Here is an 18,576-nt window from a genome sequence, read left to right as displayed (position 1 = left end):
TATTGGAATACATTACCTGGGATGAGGGGGTAGAGACACTGAATGCATTTATTTAAGGCATAGCATGATGAGTTGTGTGTGACCTTCCACGAGTCCAGACTCTATGGAAGTGTCTGATGATAAGAAGTTATCTGTTATTGATTCTTTTTATAAAAGATTTCATAACTTCCTTCTCTTAAATAAATGTAGTCTTCTGAGCTTTACTAGTTGCCTTATCAACTATTTTCCAAATCCCTGTGTTATTAACAAACCTATCTAGAGTTCAGTAGGCTGGTGGTTCTCATATATCAAGTAAAATACTATGTTGGCTCCTCAACTAATATACACTCTTGGTATGCACAGCCTACTCCAGCAACACATTCCACTCGCCACCACACTGTAAACAAATTACTTCACGCTCTTATACAAACTTCAGGGATAGTCTCTTGTTTTTTCCACTCTAAATTGCCTCAGTAAAACCTCCCAAACCAACTTAGGATTATATTAATACCTGTTTTCTGTGTATCCAGCACAGTTGCAAAGGAAAGCAGTATGGTGACATGGCACACTTGCAAGGGAAAATGATATAGGACAGTGATTTTCAACCTTTTTCATAACACGGCACACCTAGACTAATTATTAAAATTCTGCGGCATACTAAAATATATTCTTTTAATTTTTTTGATGATCTGGCAAAAAAATAGGCATAATTTTGATTGATTTACACACACAAGAAGATGGATGACCAGACACTAATAAATAAATGTGCAAATTACGACATTATTTCTTTCAATTAATTTGTTTTCATAAATCTTGCGGCACACTGGTTGAAAATCGCTGATATAGGAGGATGTTCCAAAGAACTAAGGTGGTTGGAATGAAATTCCAGCAACAAGGCCGACTGGTCAGTTTGCTTTGTTGTAGAATGAAAAACCTGAGTTGCTGGGAGGAAAAACTTGGCTACCTCCATATTGAGACAGCTAATTAACCTTCAGTTGGAAAGTCCTAATAAAGATTCTTTCTGTTCTTTTGATAAAGATCCTTCATGATGTTTGCTCCGCATTTCAACTCATCGTTGACATACAACAGGCAACACACTATCCTTCCTTCCTACTGCAGTATTATCTTATACTCTCTTACAACCTCCTTATATCCTTTCTCACATTCCTTGTTTCCAACCAAATTATTCATTCCTGCTACCACTCCTCCAGGAAAATAAGCCTTGTGCATTCTTTCATTCACCATACTGCTAATAATCAAATCTCCATACAATGCAGAACCATTAATGCCTTTAATTCTCATTAATATTGTATCTGCAATATAATAATACTTATATGCAATGCTTTCTGGGATGGATGATATGTAACCATGCCATGTGACACACAGATGCCTACATTTAGAAATTTGTAATATTGAGTAATTTTTTATACATTTACCTAGTCTACATTTACAAAGTCTAGTTGTTTAATGAAATTTATATTTTTTATTATGTCTATTGTTAAAATATTTGCTACATAAAATTTTTATTAAAAATTATATACATTTTACCTATTTTTTATATACTTGTACAATAAATGTATGCTTAATAAACAGTGTGTTATGAAGGATAGAGTGCTGTATGGAGACTCTTTAGTACGAGGTGTGTTAGTAGAGGATTTGACAAAATCGTACCAACCTGGTGCGACCATAAAGAATGTAACTGCGTCTATTAGAGAGCAAAAGGAAAGGGTGAAAGAAATGATTGTTGTGGCAGGTACGAATGATTTGAAAGGAGATAAAATGGAAATGATAGAAGACCTGAATGAATTGTTTGAGGTAGCAAAAGAAAAGAGTGAGAGAGTTAGAATGATTAGTCTTTTGCCACGGTATGACAGTGAAATGTTTAAAAGGAGGGCTATAATTGCAAATGACTTTATGCGTGGGTTATGTATGACGAGTGGTGTGGAATTTGTGGATGTGTGGAGTGAGTTTGATGGGCGAAAGGATCTATATAAGATGGATGGCTTGCATTTGAATGGTTACGGTGTAAGAAGACTTGAGAAAGTGTTGCTGAATGTAGTGGATGTGCAAATTCAGGGAAACTAGATTTGTTAGGGGGGGGGGGAGTAGAGATACAGTCCTTATGGAGGCAGTTGAATGTAAGAATGAATATAATATGCCAGAGCAAATAAGGACAACAAATCTGAGTGGGATAGTTAATATAAGGCATCAAGGTAGGGTTGGGGCTAATGGGGGTCTTAAATTCATGTACACTAATACTAGGAGTATTAGGAACAAGAAGGAAGAGTTTTTGGCCATGGTTGGCACTTCCAGACCACAGGTTATAGGTATTAGTGAAACATGGCTGACTGTAGATGATATAACTAGTGGGATTGAATGTGATGGGTATAGTGTGTTCAGGAATGACAGAGAGAATAAAATGGGGGGAGGAGTATTGTTGATGATAGCTGATGAGCTCCAGCCAAGGAGAATAGAAGTTGAATTGCAGGATAGAGAAAAGAGCACATTTGAGGCCATTTGGTGTGAGATTGTGGCTAGCAGAACTAAATATACAATTGGGTGCTGCTATAGACCAGGTGATGGAAAAAATGGTGGTGACAGTATGCACAAGCAAATAGAAGAAATGGGTGGAAGGAGGGTGATTATTATGGGAGATTTCAACTATGGTTGCATTGATTGGAGTGAGAAGAGGACACACGGGAGGAAGGAACTGGATTTTATGCGGTTATTAAGGGATAACTATCTGCGACAGCATGTAATGGAAAATACTAGGGGTCAGAGAGTGCTTGACCTAGTAATTACATCTGAGGATTTGGCTGTAACAAATATGACCACATTGCCACCAATCGGTGAGAGTGATCATAGGGTCTTAACTTGGGAGGTGGCTAAAGGTGTAGAATTTTCAATTAAGACAGGGTACATGTGGAATTATCGGGCTGGAAAGTATGACAAGCTTAGGAGTTTGATTGGTTCAGTGCCATGGCATGTACAACTGCAAGGACTAGAAATTGATAGTGCATGGGAGGTAGTTAAGAAGTGCTTGCATGAAGCAATGGCTGACTGTATACCTAGAGTCCGAATAATAAATCAAATAGGGGTTAAATGGATGAATAACACCATTAAGCTTGAGTTGCAAAAAAAGAAACAACTATGGAAGGAATTTAAGGAGAAGGGTGACCGGCAGGCACATGAACGGTATAAAGCGCAGGCCAGAAGGGTGACGAGTGTGGTAAGAAAAGCAAAAAAGGATTACGAAAGAACATTGGCCATGCAGGCTAAAGAGAATCCTAAACAGTTTTTTAGATATGTAGCAAGTAAAAGGAAAAATGTACATGGCAGATTGATTTTAAAGAATACCGATGGTAGGGAGGTAACTAAATCAGTTGAGATAGTTGAGTTACTGAGTGAGCACTTTGCAAAAGTATATCATCCAGGTGGTGACATTGCAGAAACGAATAAACCAGTAGATTATACGGGAATTGTGGTTAATGAAGTGGAGGTGAGTAGTCTATTGCATAACCTCAATGTCAATACAATCTGTGGGATTGGATGGTATACCAGCTCGTGTTGTATGAGAAGCAGCTAAAGAATTGTCAGTACCCTTGACCATTTTGTTTAATTTGAGTCTCGGGTCTGGGTTAGTCCCGAGCGGGTGGAAAGAGGGGAAAATAGATCCACTGCATAAAGGTGGTTCCAAGACTGCTGTTGTAAATTACCGACCGATTAGCATATCAGGAATCATTGTCAAGGTCTTAGAGAAAATAGTCGAGAGGAAAATACAAGATTGGATAGAAGAAAATGGGATACTGTATCAGGGACAGCATGGTTTTGTGAAGGGTAGGTCATGCCTCAGTAATTTGCTCACGTATTATAACACAGTGACGGCTGAACTGGATAAGGGTAATGGGTTTACGGTGATTCTACTGGACCTTGCCAAGGCCTTTGACAGGATTCCACATGGAATACTAATCAGTAAATTGCAGCATATGGGAATGGACATAGGGTTGGTGAGATGGATAGGAGGGTGGTTGACGGAGAGATATCAGAGAGTGGTTTATTCGGGAGTAGAGTCCACAAGACGGCCTGTGACTAGTGGTGTGCCACAAGGATCTGTTCTTGGACCACTGCTGTTTAATTTGTTCATAAATGATATAGGAAATGATCTGAGAGGAACAGTTCATTTGTTTGCGGATGATGCGAAGTTGGGTAGGGCAATAGTGAATGCAGATGACATCAAAATTTTGCAGGATGATTTGGATAGATTGGAGGTCTGGGCTAAGGAGAATGGATGTCAGTTTAATGTGGCAAAATGTAAGGTTATGCATTTTGGGGTGAAAAGATTGGCGGCAGTTTACTGCATTGGTGGAACCCTGCTCCAGGAAATTGATGAGGCACGAGATTTAGGAGTGTTGGTAGATAAGGAATTGAAATTTAGGGGACACATTGCAAAAGTGACCAAAACAGCTCATCAAATCACTTGGTTGCTGAAGAATACGTTGACAAGCAGAGAGGAACAGGTTATTGTTCCTCTCTATCGAGCCTTGATAAGATCCCATATAGACTACTGTGCTCAGATTTGGTCACCTAGGTTTCTTCTTAATGGGGAGGAGGTGGAGAGGATCCAGAGGCGAGTGACCAAGATGATAGCAGGTCTGTGGAATGAACCGTATGAGAACAGGTTGAGGATTTGTGGGTTGCAAAAATTGGTTGATAGGCGGAGGAGGGGAGATATGATTGAGATATTCAAATTACTGAAGGGTTTCTATAAAATTAATTCAGAAGATATTTTTGAGAACAGGGCTGGTTGTGGGAGGACTAGGGGACATCCATGGAAACTGGGCAAAAGTGTGGTTAGTAAAGGTGTTAGAGCTGGGTTCTTTACTTTTAGAGTAGTGAATGAGTGGAATGCGCTCCTTGAGTCTGTGGTGGATGCTGTGACAGTGAATGAGTTTAAGGCGAGGTATCATAGATACTGTATGAATGTCAAATAGTTGTGATGAATATGATTTGGGGCCTCCCTCGATGAGTCTAATGACTCCCTGGAGTTGCCCGTAATAATAGTAATAGTAATAATAGTAATTGTTCACTTGTTTGCTGATAATGCACATATAGATAAGGCAATCAGGAATGTTACTGATATTATTATTATTATTCCGGGCAACTCCAAGGAGTCCACAGACTCATCGAGGGAGGCCCTAACATCATGTCAAGAACAACTATTCGACATTCACACAGTATCTATCATACCTCACCTTGAACTCATTCATGGTCGTAGCACCCACAACACACTCTGGCAGCTTATTTCACTCATGCACCACTCTCCAAGTAAAAAACCTAGCTCCAACACCCCTGCTAACCACATTCTTGCCCAACTTCCATGTATGGCCCTAGTCTTCCCACAACCAGTCCTATTCTCAAAAATATCTTCTGGATTAATCTTATAGAAACCCTTCAGTAATTTGAATGTCTCAATCATATCACCCCTCCTTCGCCTATCGACCAATTTCTGCAACCCAAATCTTCAACCTGTTCTCATAAGGTTCATTCCACAGACCTGCTATCATCTTGGTCACTCGTCTCTGGATCCTCTCCACCTCATCAAGAAGAAACCCTGACACCCATATCTGGGCACAGTAGTCTAGATGGGGTCTTATCAAGGCTCAATACAGAGGAACAATAACTTGTTTGTCTCTGCATGTTAAAGTATTTTTCAGAAGCCAAGTGATTTGATGAGCTGATTTAGCCACTTTTGCAATATGCCCCCTAAACTTCAATTCCCTATCCACCAACACTCCCAAATCCCTGGCCTCATCAATCTCCTGGAGTACGGTTCCACCAATGTGATATACTGCTGCTATTCTTTTCACCCCAAAATGCATAACCTTACACTTTGCCACATTAAATTGACATCCATTTTCCCTAGCCCAGTCCTCCAAACTATCCAAATCATCCTGTAAAATTTTGACATCCTGTGCACTCACAATTGCACTACCCAACTTTGCGTCATCAGCAAACAAGTGAACACTTCCTCTCAGATCCTTTCCTATATCATTAATGAACAAATTGAAAAGTATTGGTCCAAGAACAGAGCCCTGCAGCTCACCACTAGTCACAAGCCGTCTTTTGGACTCAACTCCTGAATAAACCACTCTCTGGTATCTCTCCATCAACCACCCTCCTATCCATCTCACCAACCCTATATCCATCCTCATCTGCTCCAGTTTACTGATTAGAGTTCCATGTGGTATCCTGTCAAAGGCCTTTGCAAGGTCCAGTAGAATCACTGTAAACCCATTACCCTCATCCAGTTCAGCCGTCACTGTGTTATAAAATGTAAGTTACTGAGGCATTATCTACCCTTCACATAACCATGTTGTCCCCCATACAATATCCCATTTTCATCTATCCAATCCTGTATTCTTTTCTTGACTAATTTCTCCAAGACCTTGACAACGATTCCTGATATGCTAATCGGTCGGTAATTTACAACAGCAGTCTTGGGACTCCTTTATGCATTTGAACTATTTTCCCCTCTTTCCACCCCCTCGGGACTAACCCAGAGCCGAGACTCAAATTAAACAAAATGGTCACGGGTACTGATAATTCTTTAGCCGCTTCACGTACGACATGAGCTGGTATACCATCCAATCCCACAGATGTATTGACATTGAGGTTATGCAATAGACTACTCACCTCCACTTCATTCACCACAATTCCCTTATAATCTATTGGTTCATTCATTTCTGCAATGTCACCACCTGGATGATATATTCTTGCAAAGTGCTCACTCAGTAACTCAACTATATCAACTAATTCAGTTACCTCCCTACCATCGGCATTCTTTAAAATCATTCTGCCATATACATTTTTTCTTTTACTTGCAACATATCGAAAAAATTGTTTAGGATTCTCTTTAGCCTGCATGGACAATGTTCTTTCGTAATCCTTTTTTGCTTTTCTTACCACACTCGTTACCCTTCTGGCCTGAGCTTTATACCGTTCATGTGCCTGCCGGTCACCTTTCTCCTTAAATTACCCCCATAGTTGTTTCTTTTTTTGCAGCTCAAGCTTAATGATGTTATTCATCCATTTAACCCCTACTTGATTTATTATTCGGACTCTAGGTATAGAATCAGCCATTGCTTCATGCAAACACTTCTTAACTGCCTCCCATGCACTATCAACTTCTAGCCCTTGCAGTTGTACATGCCATGGCACTGAACTAATCAAACTCCTAAGCTTGTCATACTTACCAGCCCGATAATTCCACATGTACCCTGTCTTAATTGTAAATTCCACACCTTTTTGCCACCTCTCAAGTCAAGACCCTATGATCACTCTCACCAATTGGTGGCAATATGGTCATATTTGTTACAGCCAATATATCTAGCACATACAGAATGATTTCAATAGGATGGAAATTTGGGCAAATGAAAATAACTCTCAGTTCAATGTTAGTAAGTGTAAAGTTATGCATTTTGGCATGATGAGATTTCCAGTGATATATTAGCAGGATTATTCTACAAGAAACTGATGAGACTAGGGATCTTGGCATAATGGTGTATAGAAATTCGAAGTTCAAAGGTCACATAGCCAAAATTGCAAATATAACTTAGAGGAAATTGCGATGGTGAAGCAAACTGTCACATACCTTGATAAGACCACACCAGGACTACTGTGTGCAGATTTGGTCTCCTGGGTTCCAAGAGGATCGTGAAGCTGTGTAAAGGGTGCAAAGAAGAGTTACAAAGATTATATAAGGATTATGGAATTCAGATTATATAAGGACAGATTGCAAGTATTTGGACTTCAGAACTCTGGTTAACAGGAGAAACAGCGTGGGGGTGACATGATAGTCTATAAACTTTTGAATGGGTGTTATAGAACAGGGCTGTCCAACCTTTGGTAATCCAAGGGCTGCATTTAAAAAAAAAAATTTTACCCGAGGGCCACATCATAATGCGCATCTAGTAATTTGGTGAGCAGCAGCAACACAATCACGATATACCCATGTGTTTTTATTTATAAAAACAATTGACAAATATTAGATATGTCAAAGCGTTTTTATACTGTTTTGTTCAACCAAATAAAATATTTTGTTTTGTTCACCAAATAAAATTAACTACATCGCGATTATCGATTAGTAATAAAATTAAAATATCTAATGCACATTTGATTCAAATTGTTATTTTATTTTTTCGCTAATGAAAATCAAAACCCACAGGCAGGCTGCACAAAATCGCACTGCAGGCAGTGCTTTGGACAGCCCTGTTATAGGATATTACCTGATGAAATTTTTCATTATATATATATATATATGTATAGTGGGGAGAGAACATGGGGCATCCATGGAAGTTAAGTTTGTTCGTGGTTAAGAAAGGGATAAGAGCTAGATTTTTCTCTTACAGAGTGCATAGAATAGTTTGCCTGTTGAAGTAGTGAATGCATCTGGTGTGAATAAATTTAAGAGAGCATGACAGCTGGTTTGGGTAATGCATAGTCTACCTAGATAGCCCTTGAGATAATAATATAATTTGTTATTCTTATTCCAGAAGCATCACAATATGAAGTAAAAATATTAGTATTTTTTTTGTTTCCTTTTCATATCTCTTTAACAATTTTTCTTACTAGCCAAGAATTAGAACTAGAACCAATTTTTTTAGAAAAAAAAAAACAATCCTTGTATATACAGCATTCTGGTTTTTTTTTTTTTTTTTTTTTAAATATGCAGAAAGATTTCCACAGTTGAACTAGTTCAAAGTATTTCCACTGATAAGATCTTATCTAAATCCTTTCTCAAGGTCAGTCTGAGAAATGACGGTTGCTATAATGTAAAAGCAATATACACTTCCTAGGAAATATGCTTTACATACTTCATCATTATCACTTATAGTAGCTTACACTATTATTGGATAGTTAAAGCAACTAAAGCAACTAATGGTGAATTCGGTTGCTTTGCACACAGACCTTTATTGTTTACTTAGATTACAATGAAACAGAGATAAAAATTAAAATGAACGCATGCCAAAAGGGTTTCCTCGACATTCCTAGAGATTGGTGGTGTCACTTGTATCTCTTGTAACCTGTTTTATGCTGATTTTTTTTTTTTTTTTTTTTTTTTTTTTTTTTTTTTTTTTTTAAATCAGCTGGCGTGGTTAGCCGAGTTGTTAGCGTATATCTGTTCTCCAGCCAAAAGGCTGCGGGTTCAAATCTCGCCTTGGGTATGGATGTTTGTGATTGTCTGTAAAAATACTAGTGGTGGTGAGCAGTTGATGGCATTGGTGTAGATGATGATGGTAGTTGCGGTTCATTGTAGTTGGTGGAGATTTGTAGAGCTGATGCCTTCAATGAGTCTTTAGATTCCCTGGAGGTGTCACATAATAATAATAATAATTTACTCTGTTGTATTAACTGGCCATAATGCCTAAATTGATTACAGGAAGAGGGATTAAAAATTATAGATAAAAACAATCAACTCACCTTATATTTTGCCAAAACTTGTAGAATCCCATTAGTTTTTCCTTTCATTTGAAGAAGTTGTTTATTTCCTTGATTTAATTGTTCTTTACATTGCTGGTTTTCAATTTTAATTCGTTCAAAATCTACTGCATGGAGTCTTTCACCAATTTCTTCTTTCTGAATTCATAAATAAATAGTAGTTAAGAACATTATTTTAGAAATGTCATTCAAGTCCTGGGTAAATTTGTCAATTAGTAAATGTTTGCTTATGAATTTTTTACAAACAACTTATTTTGATATTTACTATTTAAGGCTTTCTATACTTTTTAAATTTTCACTTCAATACTTTTACTAGAGTGTCCATAGCTCAGACCTAAGTTCAATTCCTGTCTATGACATGAGGAACCGTTATCTAGTCTCTTTCGGGTAAAGATGAGTTAGCCAGTCTCATACGGAGCTAGAGGGTTTTCCACCCAGAAACAGGTTTTTCGTCCCTCAGAGCAGGAAAACTGTCCCATGAACACACATGGATCTACATTCTTAAAAAAAATATATATACTTAATCCCTCATCAGGAGGGCTCAACTTGTTCCCCCCCTCCCCCACCCAAAGGAACAGAGAAGAAGGGAGGAGGAATCCCATATGAATATTATTTTTATACTATTACATTTCCTCTCTCTAGGTGGTGAACAAACTGAATTTAGAATAGGGATTACTAGGTTTTAACCTTATGACACATGGTCAAGAAATCATGGGAATACAAGTAAATTTACTAAACTTTGTTGATTAAAAAAACAGCATATCATTGTAGTTATCAGACCTCCATGTAGTCAAAAGGCTCATTGTGGGAGGTACCATTATGACACAATTCATCGTACAGTGCTTTAAATACATTCAATACTCACCACACTTTCTGGCAATGTATTCCAATGACCCATTCTCCGTGCAAAAAACCTGCTCCTCTCCCTCTTGATCACACTCTTATACAACTTTCATGAATAACTTCTCATTCTACCCCCTCCATTCTATGTAAAACCTCTTCCACGTTAATCTGGTAATAACCCCTTAGCAATTAATATCTCAATCATATCCCCCCTCCATTCTCCTCCTATTCATCATTCTCTGCAAATTTCATTTCTTCAATCTGTCTTCATACTCAATCTTAGTCAATCATGTCTTGACACTTTCCAATATCACTTCATTCTTTTGAAAACCAGGTGATCAAATCTGTGCACAGTAATCTATATGCAACCTGATCAAAGCCTTATGCAATGGGACCATAACATCCTTCTATACATCAGTGCCTTGTGCATCATTGCCATAATCCACTCTATGTCCTCACAATTTTAGCAATGTGTTCCTGAAATTTTAGGTCCTTGTCCAAAATCACTTTCAGATCCCTCATCTCCTTTAAGATATTCCCACCAACTTTGCATTCCCATTCAGCAAATGCACTGAAGTCCTCTTGCAAAACCACATTTGCTCTACAATTACAGGGTGTTTGGGATAAATTTGACAGTTTCGTAAGGAAAAAGAAAATCTTCTTTGTATCTATTAAATTTAATGAATTGACAAAAAAACATTACAGGTAGAGTTAATTACAATACTATCAACAAGATTTACTCAAAATAACCACCATTAGCTTCAATTCTGCTTCGGAACCTCGAACAAGCTGATGCTACAGTCTCCCTGGGAAGGGCCGCAAAAACTGTTTTAATTTTATCCATTAACTGGGCTTTTGTATTACTGGAAGTGCGATTGGTGTCTTTTTCAACTGCGCCCCATACAAAATAATCCATGGGGTTAAGGTCTGGGGAGTTTGGAGGCCAAACATTTGGACTGGTGAAGTCGTAGAAATTTTCAGACAACCATTTTTGACTTTTCCCAGAGGTGTGGCAAGGGGCCGAATCCTGCTGCCATACATACGGCCTACCATTGGCTACCCTTGTTATCCAGGGCTTGACTACAGTTAGCAACTCCACGAACAAAGCCCGAATTCCAATGCCAGGGTTCTTCAACACCTGTTCCTGCAGATTTGCGAGGAATTCTGCTGTACGAACGCAATCAGATCGTCTGCTAGGGATCTTTCTTCTTGCTACATCCTCGTAGTCACCATTGCAAGTCTCTAGTTCATGCCTGATTGTTTTTACTGTATTCAGGGAGCATTGGGCAGCAGTCGTAATATCCTTATTTTGATGGCGGGCACGAATCATCATGATACAAGTTATTCTCTTCCATGATTCAGGTGGGTTCCAGCTATCCATCCTTTCTGACATCTTGTATATGAATGAAGAAGGGTCCAAACTTTTAAATGAAGAGAAGTGTGTGTTAATACATGTAACTTACGGAAAAATATAATTAATTATAAATATGTCAAATTTATCCCGAACACCCTGTAAAGGTCTCCCTAACTTTACATCATCTGCAAACGGCTGTATATCATCATTCAGACCTCTCCTCTTCTAGGATATTATTTCTTCATAGACAACTTGTTGATACTTATCAGACAGCCAATCTCCAATCCAGTGCACTAATCTACCATTTAACCTGATCCATTCCAATTTAATAGATCAACTAGAGGAACCCTTTCTAGACTTCTTTTCAGCTGATTCCCTTGGAAACTCAGGTTTTTAACTCTGCAACTTCTAATTGACAATAGAACTCTAATCCAGGCTGAGATAGCTGAAGTTATCTGTTGTAATTTTTTTTTTTTGAATCTATAAAATCATTGGTGATTACTAAGAATAGCTGCTGATTTTTTCCTCTAGCTGAAGACTAGACATTGACTGTCCACCGTTTTCCAAAAGTTAGGGCTAAAAGATCTCTGCCTACTTCCTTTAGAGCAGCGTTTCTCAATCTTTCTAAGCCCAGGGACCAGTAAAATGCTGAAAACAATTCTGCAGACCACTAAGTTACAGAGGCATAGCTGGGGGGAAGGGGAGATGATCTGCCTCGGGCAGCACTTTTTTTTTGGCGTTTAAGAAATCTTGCCATACTGTCTATAAAACAGCAACTGAGTCATGCAATAGAGTTCGGCGATTTTGAAATAAACATAGTGTTTTTAATTTATTTCCCTATAGGTCGTTTTGTAATTTTTTTAAAAACTTATGTAGGAATTACCAACATTTCGGAAAAACTGTGCCATTTATAACATAATAAATCTAAAAGCATGTTTTGAATACATATGGAAATATAATTATAATGATTAAATTGGAAGTAAAGGATTAAAAGTGTATCATCATTGAATAATTTTTATTAAACAAATAACATGAATTATGTTACTACTTACTTTTAATGAGATGGTTGAGCTTCTGGGTCCTTGCAGAGTTGCTGGATATCTGGTTCAATATTGGTCAACTTCAGTCGAAGATTGGCACTACACACACTAAGACGATTTCTGTATTTTGTTTTTATTTGAAGGAGCGATGAAATTCCTTTCTCACAAAGATAGGTTGTAGAAAACTGCATGACGATTTTCAATAATTCGGGAAATTCACTTCTCACTGAATGAGAGATCCAAAAGCGAACCAGACCAAGATCATGGAATTGCATTTTAAGTCCACTGTCACTTGAAAGCTCAATTAACTGTTGTTATTTCGATAACGAAAGGTCGTTCTTGTGAATGCAAACCTGGAATGGATCGCGAACCCACAGAAATTCATCAAAGTTATTCGGAAAATATGTTTCAAAATTTTTTTTCAGATTTTTGAGGGGGTCACAAACCCTTTCCAGAAAAACTCAGAATCAACAAAAATATCATTTTCCACTAAAAAGGATTCCAATGTTGGAAAAGGTGCAAAGGTGTCTGTCTTTTACATAATTAATCCATAAAATCAGTTTTTTTCGAATGCCTTTATTTTGTCGTAGGCATCGAGAACAGTTAAAGAATTTCCCTGAAGGGAGAGATTTAGTTCATTTAATTTTGAAAAAATGTCTGAAAGATGGGATAGTGTTAACTATGTTTCATCCACAAAGAGTGATGCAAAATCAGAATTACGTTCATTTACAAACAAAACTTCGTGCCTTAATTGAAATATGCTTGTTAGTACTTTGCCCCTGGAAAGTCAGCGAATTTCAGAATAAAGCAAAAGTTGTATATATTCTTTCCCATTTCATTGCAGAGTATTGAAAATAACCTGTTATTTAACGGTCAAGTTTTAATAAAATTAACTAGCTCTGCAGCCTTGTATAGCACAGTTTTAAATTCTGGTGGCATTCCTTTGGAGACTAACGCTTCCCTATGTATGAAACAATGTACCCAATTCATATGCGGAACTACTTCCTTGACCACAGAAGCAACCCCACTATGCCTGCATATAAGGGCGCGAGCTCCATTCGAACAGAAGCCTATACATTTTTCCCACTGGATCCCTTTGTGTATTATGTAATTATTGAGAGTGTGAAATATTTCTTCTCCAGTTGTTCGGAATGGCAAAGTTCTACAAAACAGAATATCATCATGAATGTTGTTATTATGCGTATATCTTGTGTAGCATATTAACTGCGCATCATTTGTAACATCAGTACTCTCATCTATTTGTAACGCATAATAAGGGCTCTTCTTAACTCTTTCGATTAACTGAGATTCTACGTCACCTGCCATATCATTAATTCTGCGACCGACAGTGTCATTTGAAAGAGGAATCAAATCAGCATCTTTTAGTAATTTGTTGCCAAACATAGTATTTTCCACATCTTTTATAGCTGGAAGTAGTAAATATTTCCCCGACAGAAAGAGGTTTCCCTGTTTTCTCTATGCGCAAACTTAAGAGATAGGGGTTCTTAAGAGTCAAAGCTGTATAACTGAGAGGAGTCCTCCACATAGCCTTTAAAGGAATGCAGAGAACCTACCAGGGCTTCTGACCTAATGTCCAATCCTCACCTTCTCGTGGTGCACCCGGTTGGGTATCTACTTTGATACTGAACGAACGAGGATGGGCTGGCAATTTGGGATTTAGCCGACCAAATTGTATTCTTATTGGTTAAACCAAAATAAAAAATGATGGTACAACATGACAAAGTTTCATTCCGGCTGGGGCGTCGCCCGGTTAAACAAGGCTCCCGTTGTTTTCACCAGGGAACCAGGGCGAACAGCAAAAAGTCAGCTACTGGAACAAATCTGAAAACACACCCCAACTCAACATCACCAGAGTTAAAGATCGGTACTATCAACGTAAGAAGACTGAATGGCAAAGAAATGGAGCTAGCTGAGGAATTAGATAAGTACCAGATCGACATAATAGGAGTGACTGAAACAAAAAAGACCAAAACTGGTGAGATCTTTCTGAGCAATACATACAAACTGTTATATTCAGGCAATGACAATCAAGGAAAAGAAGGGGTAGCCATAGTATTCAACACAAAATACGAGGCTAATCTTCTTGAATGGCAGTCAGTCTCAAGTAGAGTAATGTGGGCAAATATGAGAATGGGTAACTGGACAATGAGACTTATTTGTGCCTATAGTCCCACAGAAGGTTCTACTAAGGTAGAAGTGGAGGAATTTTTTGATGCTTTAGAAAAAGCAACTGACACAATGAAAAAGGAAAAGTTGGTCCTTGTTGGGGATCTAAATAGCAGAGTAGGAAATGATTGTGAGACATACAAAAATATTTTGGGAAAATTTGGAGAAAAGAGCAAAGCTAATAATAATGGCAAATATCTGTTGGATTTAGCAGAGTAGGAAATGATTGTGAGACATACAAAAATATTTTGGGAAAATTTGGAGAAAAGAGCAAAGCTAATAATAATGGCAAATATCTGTTGGATTTCTGGAAAATGTGCACAAATTCACATGGAGAGAAGAGGCTAGGAATAAGAAAAGTTTCATTGACTATGTTATTGTTGATAGTGATGTTTTCTCCCTGGTGCAGTACACCAGAGTGTACAGAGGATTTGAAATTGGAACCGATCACTATTTAGTCTTGAGCAGGATAAACTTGAATTTCATATTGAAAAGAATAACATGTAAGAAAGTTTTAAAGCGAATAAAAGTTGAGCAGCTCTGAGATGTGAATTGTAGACTAAAATACAGAAAGATTATTGAAAAGAAAATGAAAGAGTTTGAGAACAGGAATCAAACCTTGGAGATTCAGTGGCAAACTCTGAAGAAAATATTGATTGATTCTGCCAGAGAGGCATGTGGTGAGGTTGTGTGCAAGGATAAAAAAATCAGAACTCCCTGGTGGACACAGGAAGTTAAAGAGGCAGTGAAGGAAAAGAAGAAAGCATATCAAAAGTTCCTGGCAAATAAGTCAGCTTTTACTCTTACAGAATATAGAGACAAATGTAAGAAAGCTAAACAGTGTGTAAAACTAGCTAAACAAAAGTCATGGGAGGACTTTGGCAAGAATATAGAAAATAAATATCAAGAAGGTGGCAAAATATTCTGGAGGCTGTTGAAGAAGCTTAGGAATGCAGGAAAGAGTGCTGTTAAAGGAGTTAGAGATGATAAAGGTGACATGAAAACAGGAGAAAAAGATATCCTTGAAGTATGGAGTAATTACTTTGAAAAACTGCTAAATGAAACAAGCAGCGATGACAGCACAGTGATAAAAAACACTGACCAGGCATGCAGTCAGGAATACATATCCATACTTGAAGTAGAAAAAGCCATCAAAGGCTTGTAATGTGAAAAGGCAGCAGGAGTAGATGATATTCGACCAGAAATGCTGAAGTATGGTGGTATAAAAGTCTTACAGTGGCTGCACTGCATAGTAGTTAAGAAGGCCTGAACAGAGGGACGAATTCCCGATGATTGGAGTAGAGCTCTCATAGAACCCATATATAAAAAGGGAAATAAAACTGAATGTGAGAATTACAGAGGTATTTCCCTACTGAGTGTTCCTGGCAAGATCTATGCAAGTATACTTGAGAAACGGTTGAGAAGAATTATGGAAGAAAAGCTTGGTGAAGAATAAGCTGGATTCAGGCCAAATAGAGGCTGTCAGGATCAGATCTTCACTTTACGACAAATAGTCGAGAAAGCATGGGAATATAACAAAGATCTGTATTTAAGTTTTGTCGATTTGGAAAAGGCATATGACAAGGTGCCAAGAGAGAAGCTATTGAATACGCTGCAGTTATATGGTGTCAATGGGGCATTATATCAAGCAATACTTAGTCTTTATTTGAGTTGTAAGTCAGCAGTTAGAATTGAAGGAAGTACAGGAAGATGGTTTAATGTTAAATCTGGTGTGAGACAAGGACTTTACTTTATCCCCTCTGTTATTCATTATCTATATGGATCACATTATGAAGGAAAGTGGTATTAAACCTGATATCAAAATTGGAGATGTTAATGTCAGCTCTTTGCTTTATGCAGATGATGTTGTACTTCTAAATAAATGTGCTACAAGTCTGCAAGATTCTCTGACTAAATTGAATAGCTGTTGTAATAGATATGGTATGAAGGTCAGCAATAAAAAGACAAAGACAATGAAAATAGGCAGAATCATTGAAAATGTCAACTGTGTTGTGAATGGAGAACCTGTGGAACAAGTAAAACATTTCAGCTACTTGGGCACGATTTTTACTGAAGATGGTAAATTAAATATAGAAATAGAGAACAGAATCAGCAAAGCTGGTATGGTAGGAAGTGAATTGAATAAATTCATATGGAATAAGAGAGAAATTAGTCGCAACACTAAATTAGCTGTATACAAGACAGTGTTCAAACCAGTTTTAACTTATGGATCTGAGAGCTGGGTCAGAAGTAAAACACTTGACCAAAGACTAGAAGACCGCAGATATGAGAGTCCTGAGAAAGATTAGAAGCGTGAAAAGATGGCATCAATGGCAATATCATATTAAAAATGAGGATATTAGGAAAGAACTTGACATTGTCGGCATCCAGGAATGCGTTAGCAGAGCTAATCTCAGGTGGTATGATCACTTAAACAGAACAGCGAATAAAGATTAGCAAAACAAGTGTTCTCTGCCAGGTTGTCTGGAAAACGACCCAGAGGAAGACCAAGATATAGGTGGATTGATACGGTACAAAGTGCCTTAGACGATAGAAATATAAGATCTGATAATGTTGGAGTCTTGACAAGTAACAGACTGATCTGGAGGAAAATTGTAGATAGGAAGTTAGCAATGATGTAATTTTTTCATGTAGTACTGTCATATCCTGTACACTCCTTGAGGGTACATGGCAGGAATTTGATGATGCTTCCAGTGCCTTGCTATTAATGGAACTCATGGCCGAAACTATATCTTTCCCATGATTTAATGTCCCTAAGTATCGCTGAAAAAATTCAATTGGTTTATTTTTTACATCAATGTTTAGTTTCTAAATGTCGTCTGACTTTCGCAAGTTTCATGCACTCGGTCGACAACGCTCCATAACAAACAAAACACATTGAGATTTCTGTTCACTTTCATCTCCACACCAAGTACACCCGAATTCCAAATATGAACTGTTATATTTCCTACTGTACTTTTTCTTTGAACTGCTTGTTTCTTCTCCTTGAATACTATCAGATTTACTCGCCGTTACAACACGTGTTCACAATTAGGGTTAGCATCACCTGTTTCATTTACTCTTCTTTTCAAAGTCCTAGTTCTAAGCCACTTTTCCATTATTAAAAAACGTTTCCGAAAAATACATAAATACTGAGGTTAACTCACTACACACTTTGTCCAAGTATCACTTAGCACTTCTGAAGATATACTGAGCCTTGGGGGAAGGAGGGAAACTTCAGTAATAAAAATCAATAAACAACAAGCAATTGGTTGAAATGTGAATAACAGCAAGGGAAAGAGGAAGCAACAAAACTATAGTGTTGTTCACTTCACCCCTCTTTTATTATTCGTCATTCTACTGCTACAAATTTAGCAGCAGAAAGAAGAATAATAAAAGAGGGGTGAAGTGGACAACAATATAGTTTTATTGCTTCTGCGTTTGAACATTCTGACGCTATTTGTTGGGTTTTTTAAGTCTCCATTTGATTTCAATAAATTTTATGGATTCAATTTTAATTTGTTTTGTTTGGATAATTAAAAATATATATTTATTTAATTTAAGCCTGCCTGCAGACCACCTGTCCCATCGTCGTGGACCACAGGTTGAGAAACACTGCTTTAGAGAATAGCAAGATGCTATTTATATAATTCATTTATATTTTATTTATTTTTT

At 37.6% G+C, this 18,576-nt stretch overlaps 1 protein-coding gene across 1 annotated transcript in view; it reads right to left on the bottom strand.

Annotated features, from left to right (window-relative positions):
• Positions 1–18,576, bottom strand: part of LOC150103255 (cilia- and flagella-associated protein 263) — a 101,311-nt gene that overhangs the window by 16,124 nt on the left and 66,611 nt on the right. The window contains exon 5 of the mRNA XM_090398428.1: positions 9,460–9,615. Within this exon, the coding sequence (XP_090254554.1) occupies positions 9,460–9,615 (156 nt within the window). The remainder of the gene's footprint in view (positions 1–9,459; positions 9,616–18,576) is intronic.

This window comes from Typopeltis vanoorti, chromosome 9 (genome assembly GCF_054136105.1).
Source record: "Typopeltis vanoorti isolate ZY-2024b chromosome 9, IOZ_Tvanoo_1.0, whole genome shotgun sequence".
Lineage (NCBI taxonomy): Eukaryota > Metazoa > Arthropoda > Arachnida > Uropygi > Thelyphonidae > Typopeltis > Typopeltis vanoorti.
Note: the sequence above shows the minus strand (reverse complement) of the source record. Positions and strands in the feature narration are given on the sequence as shown.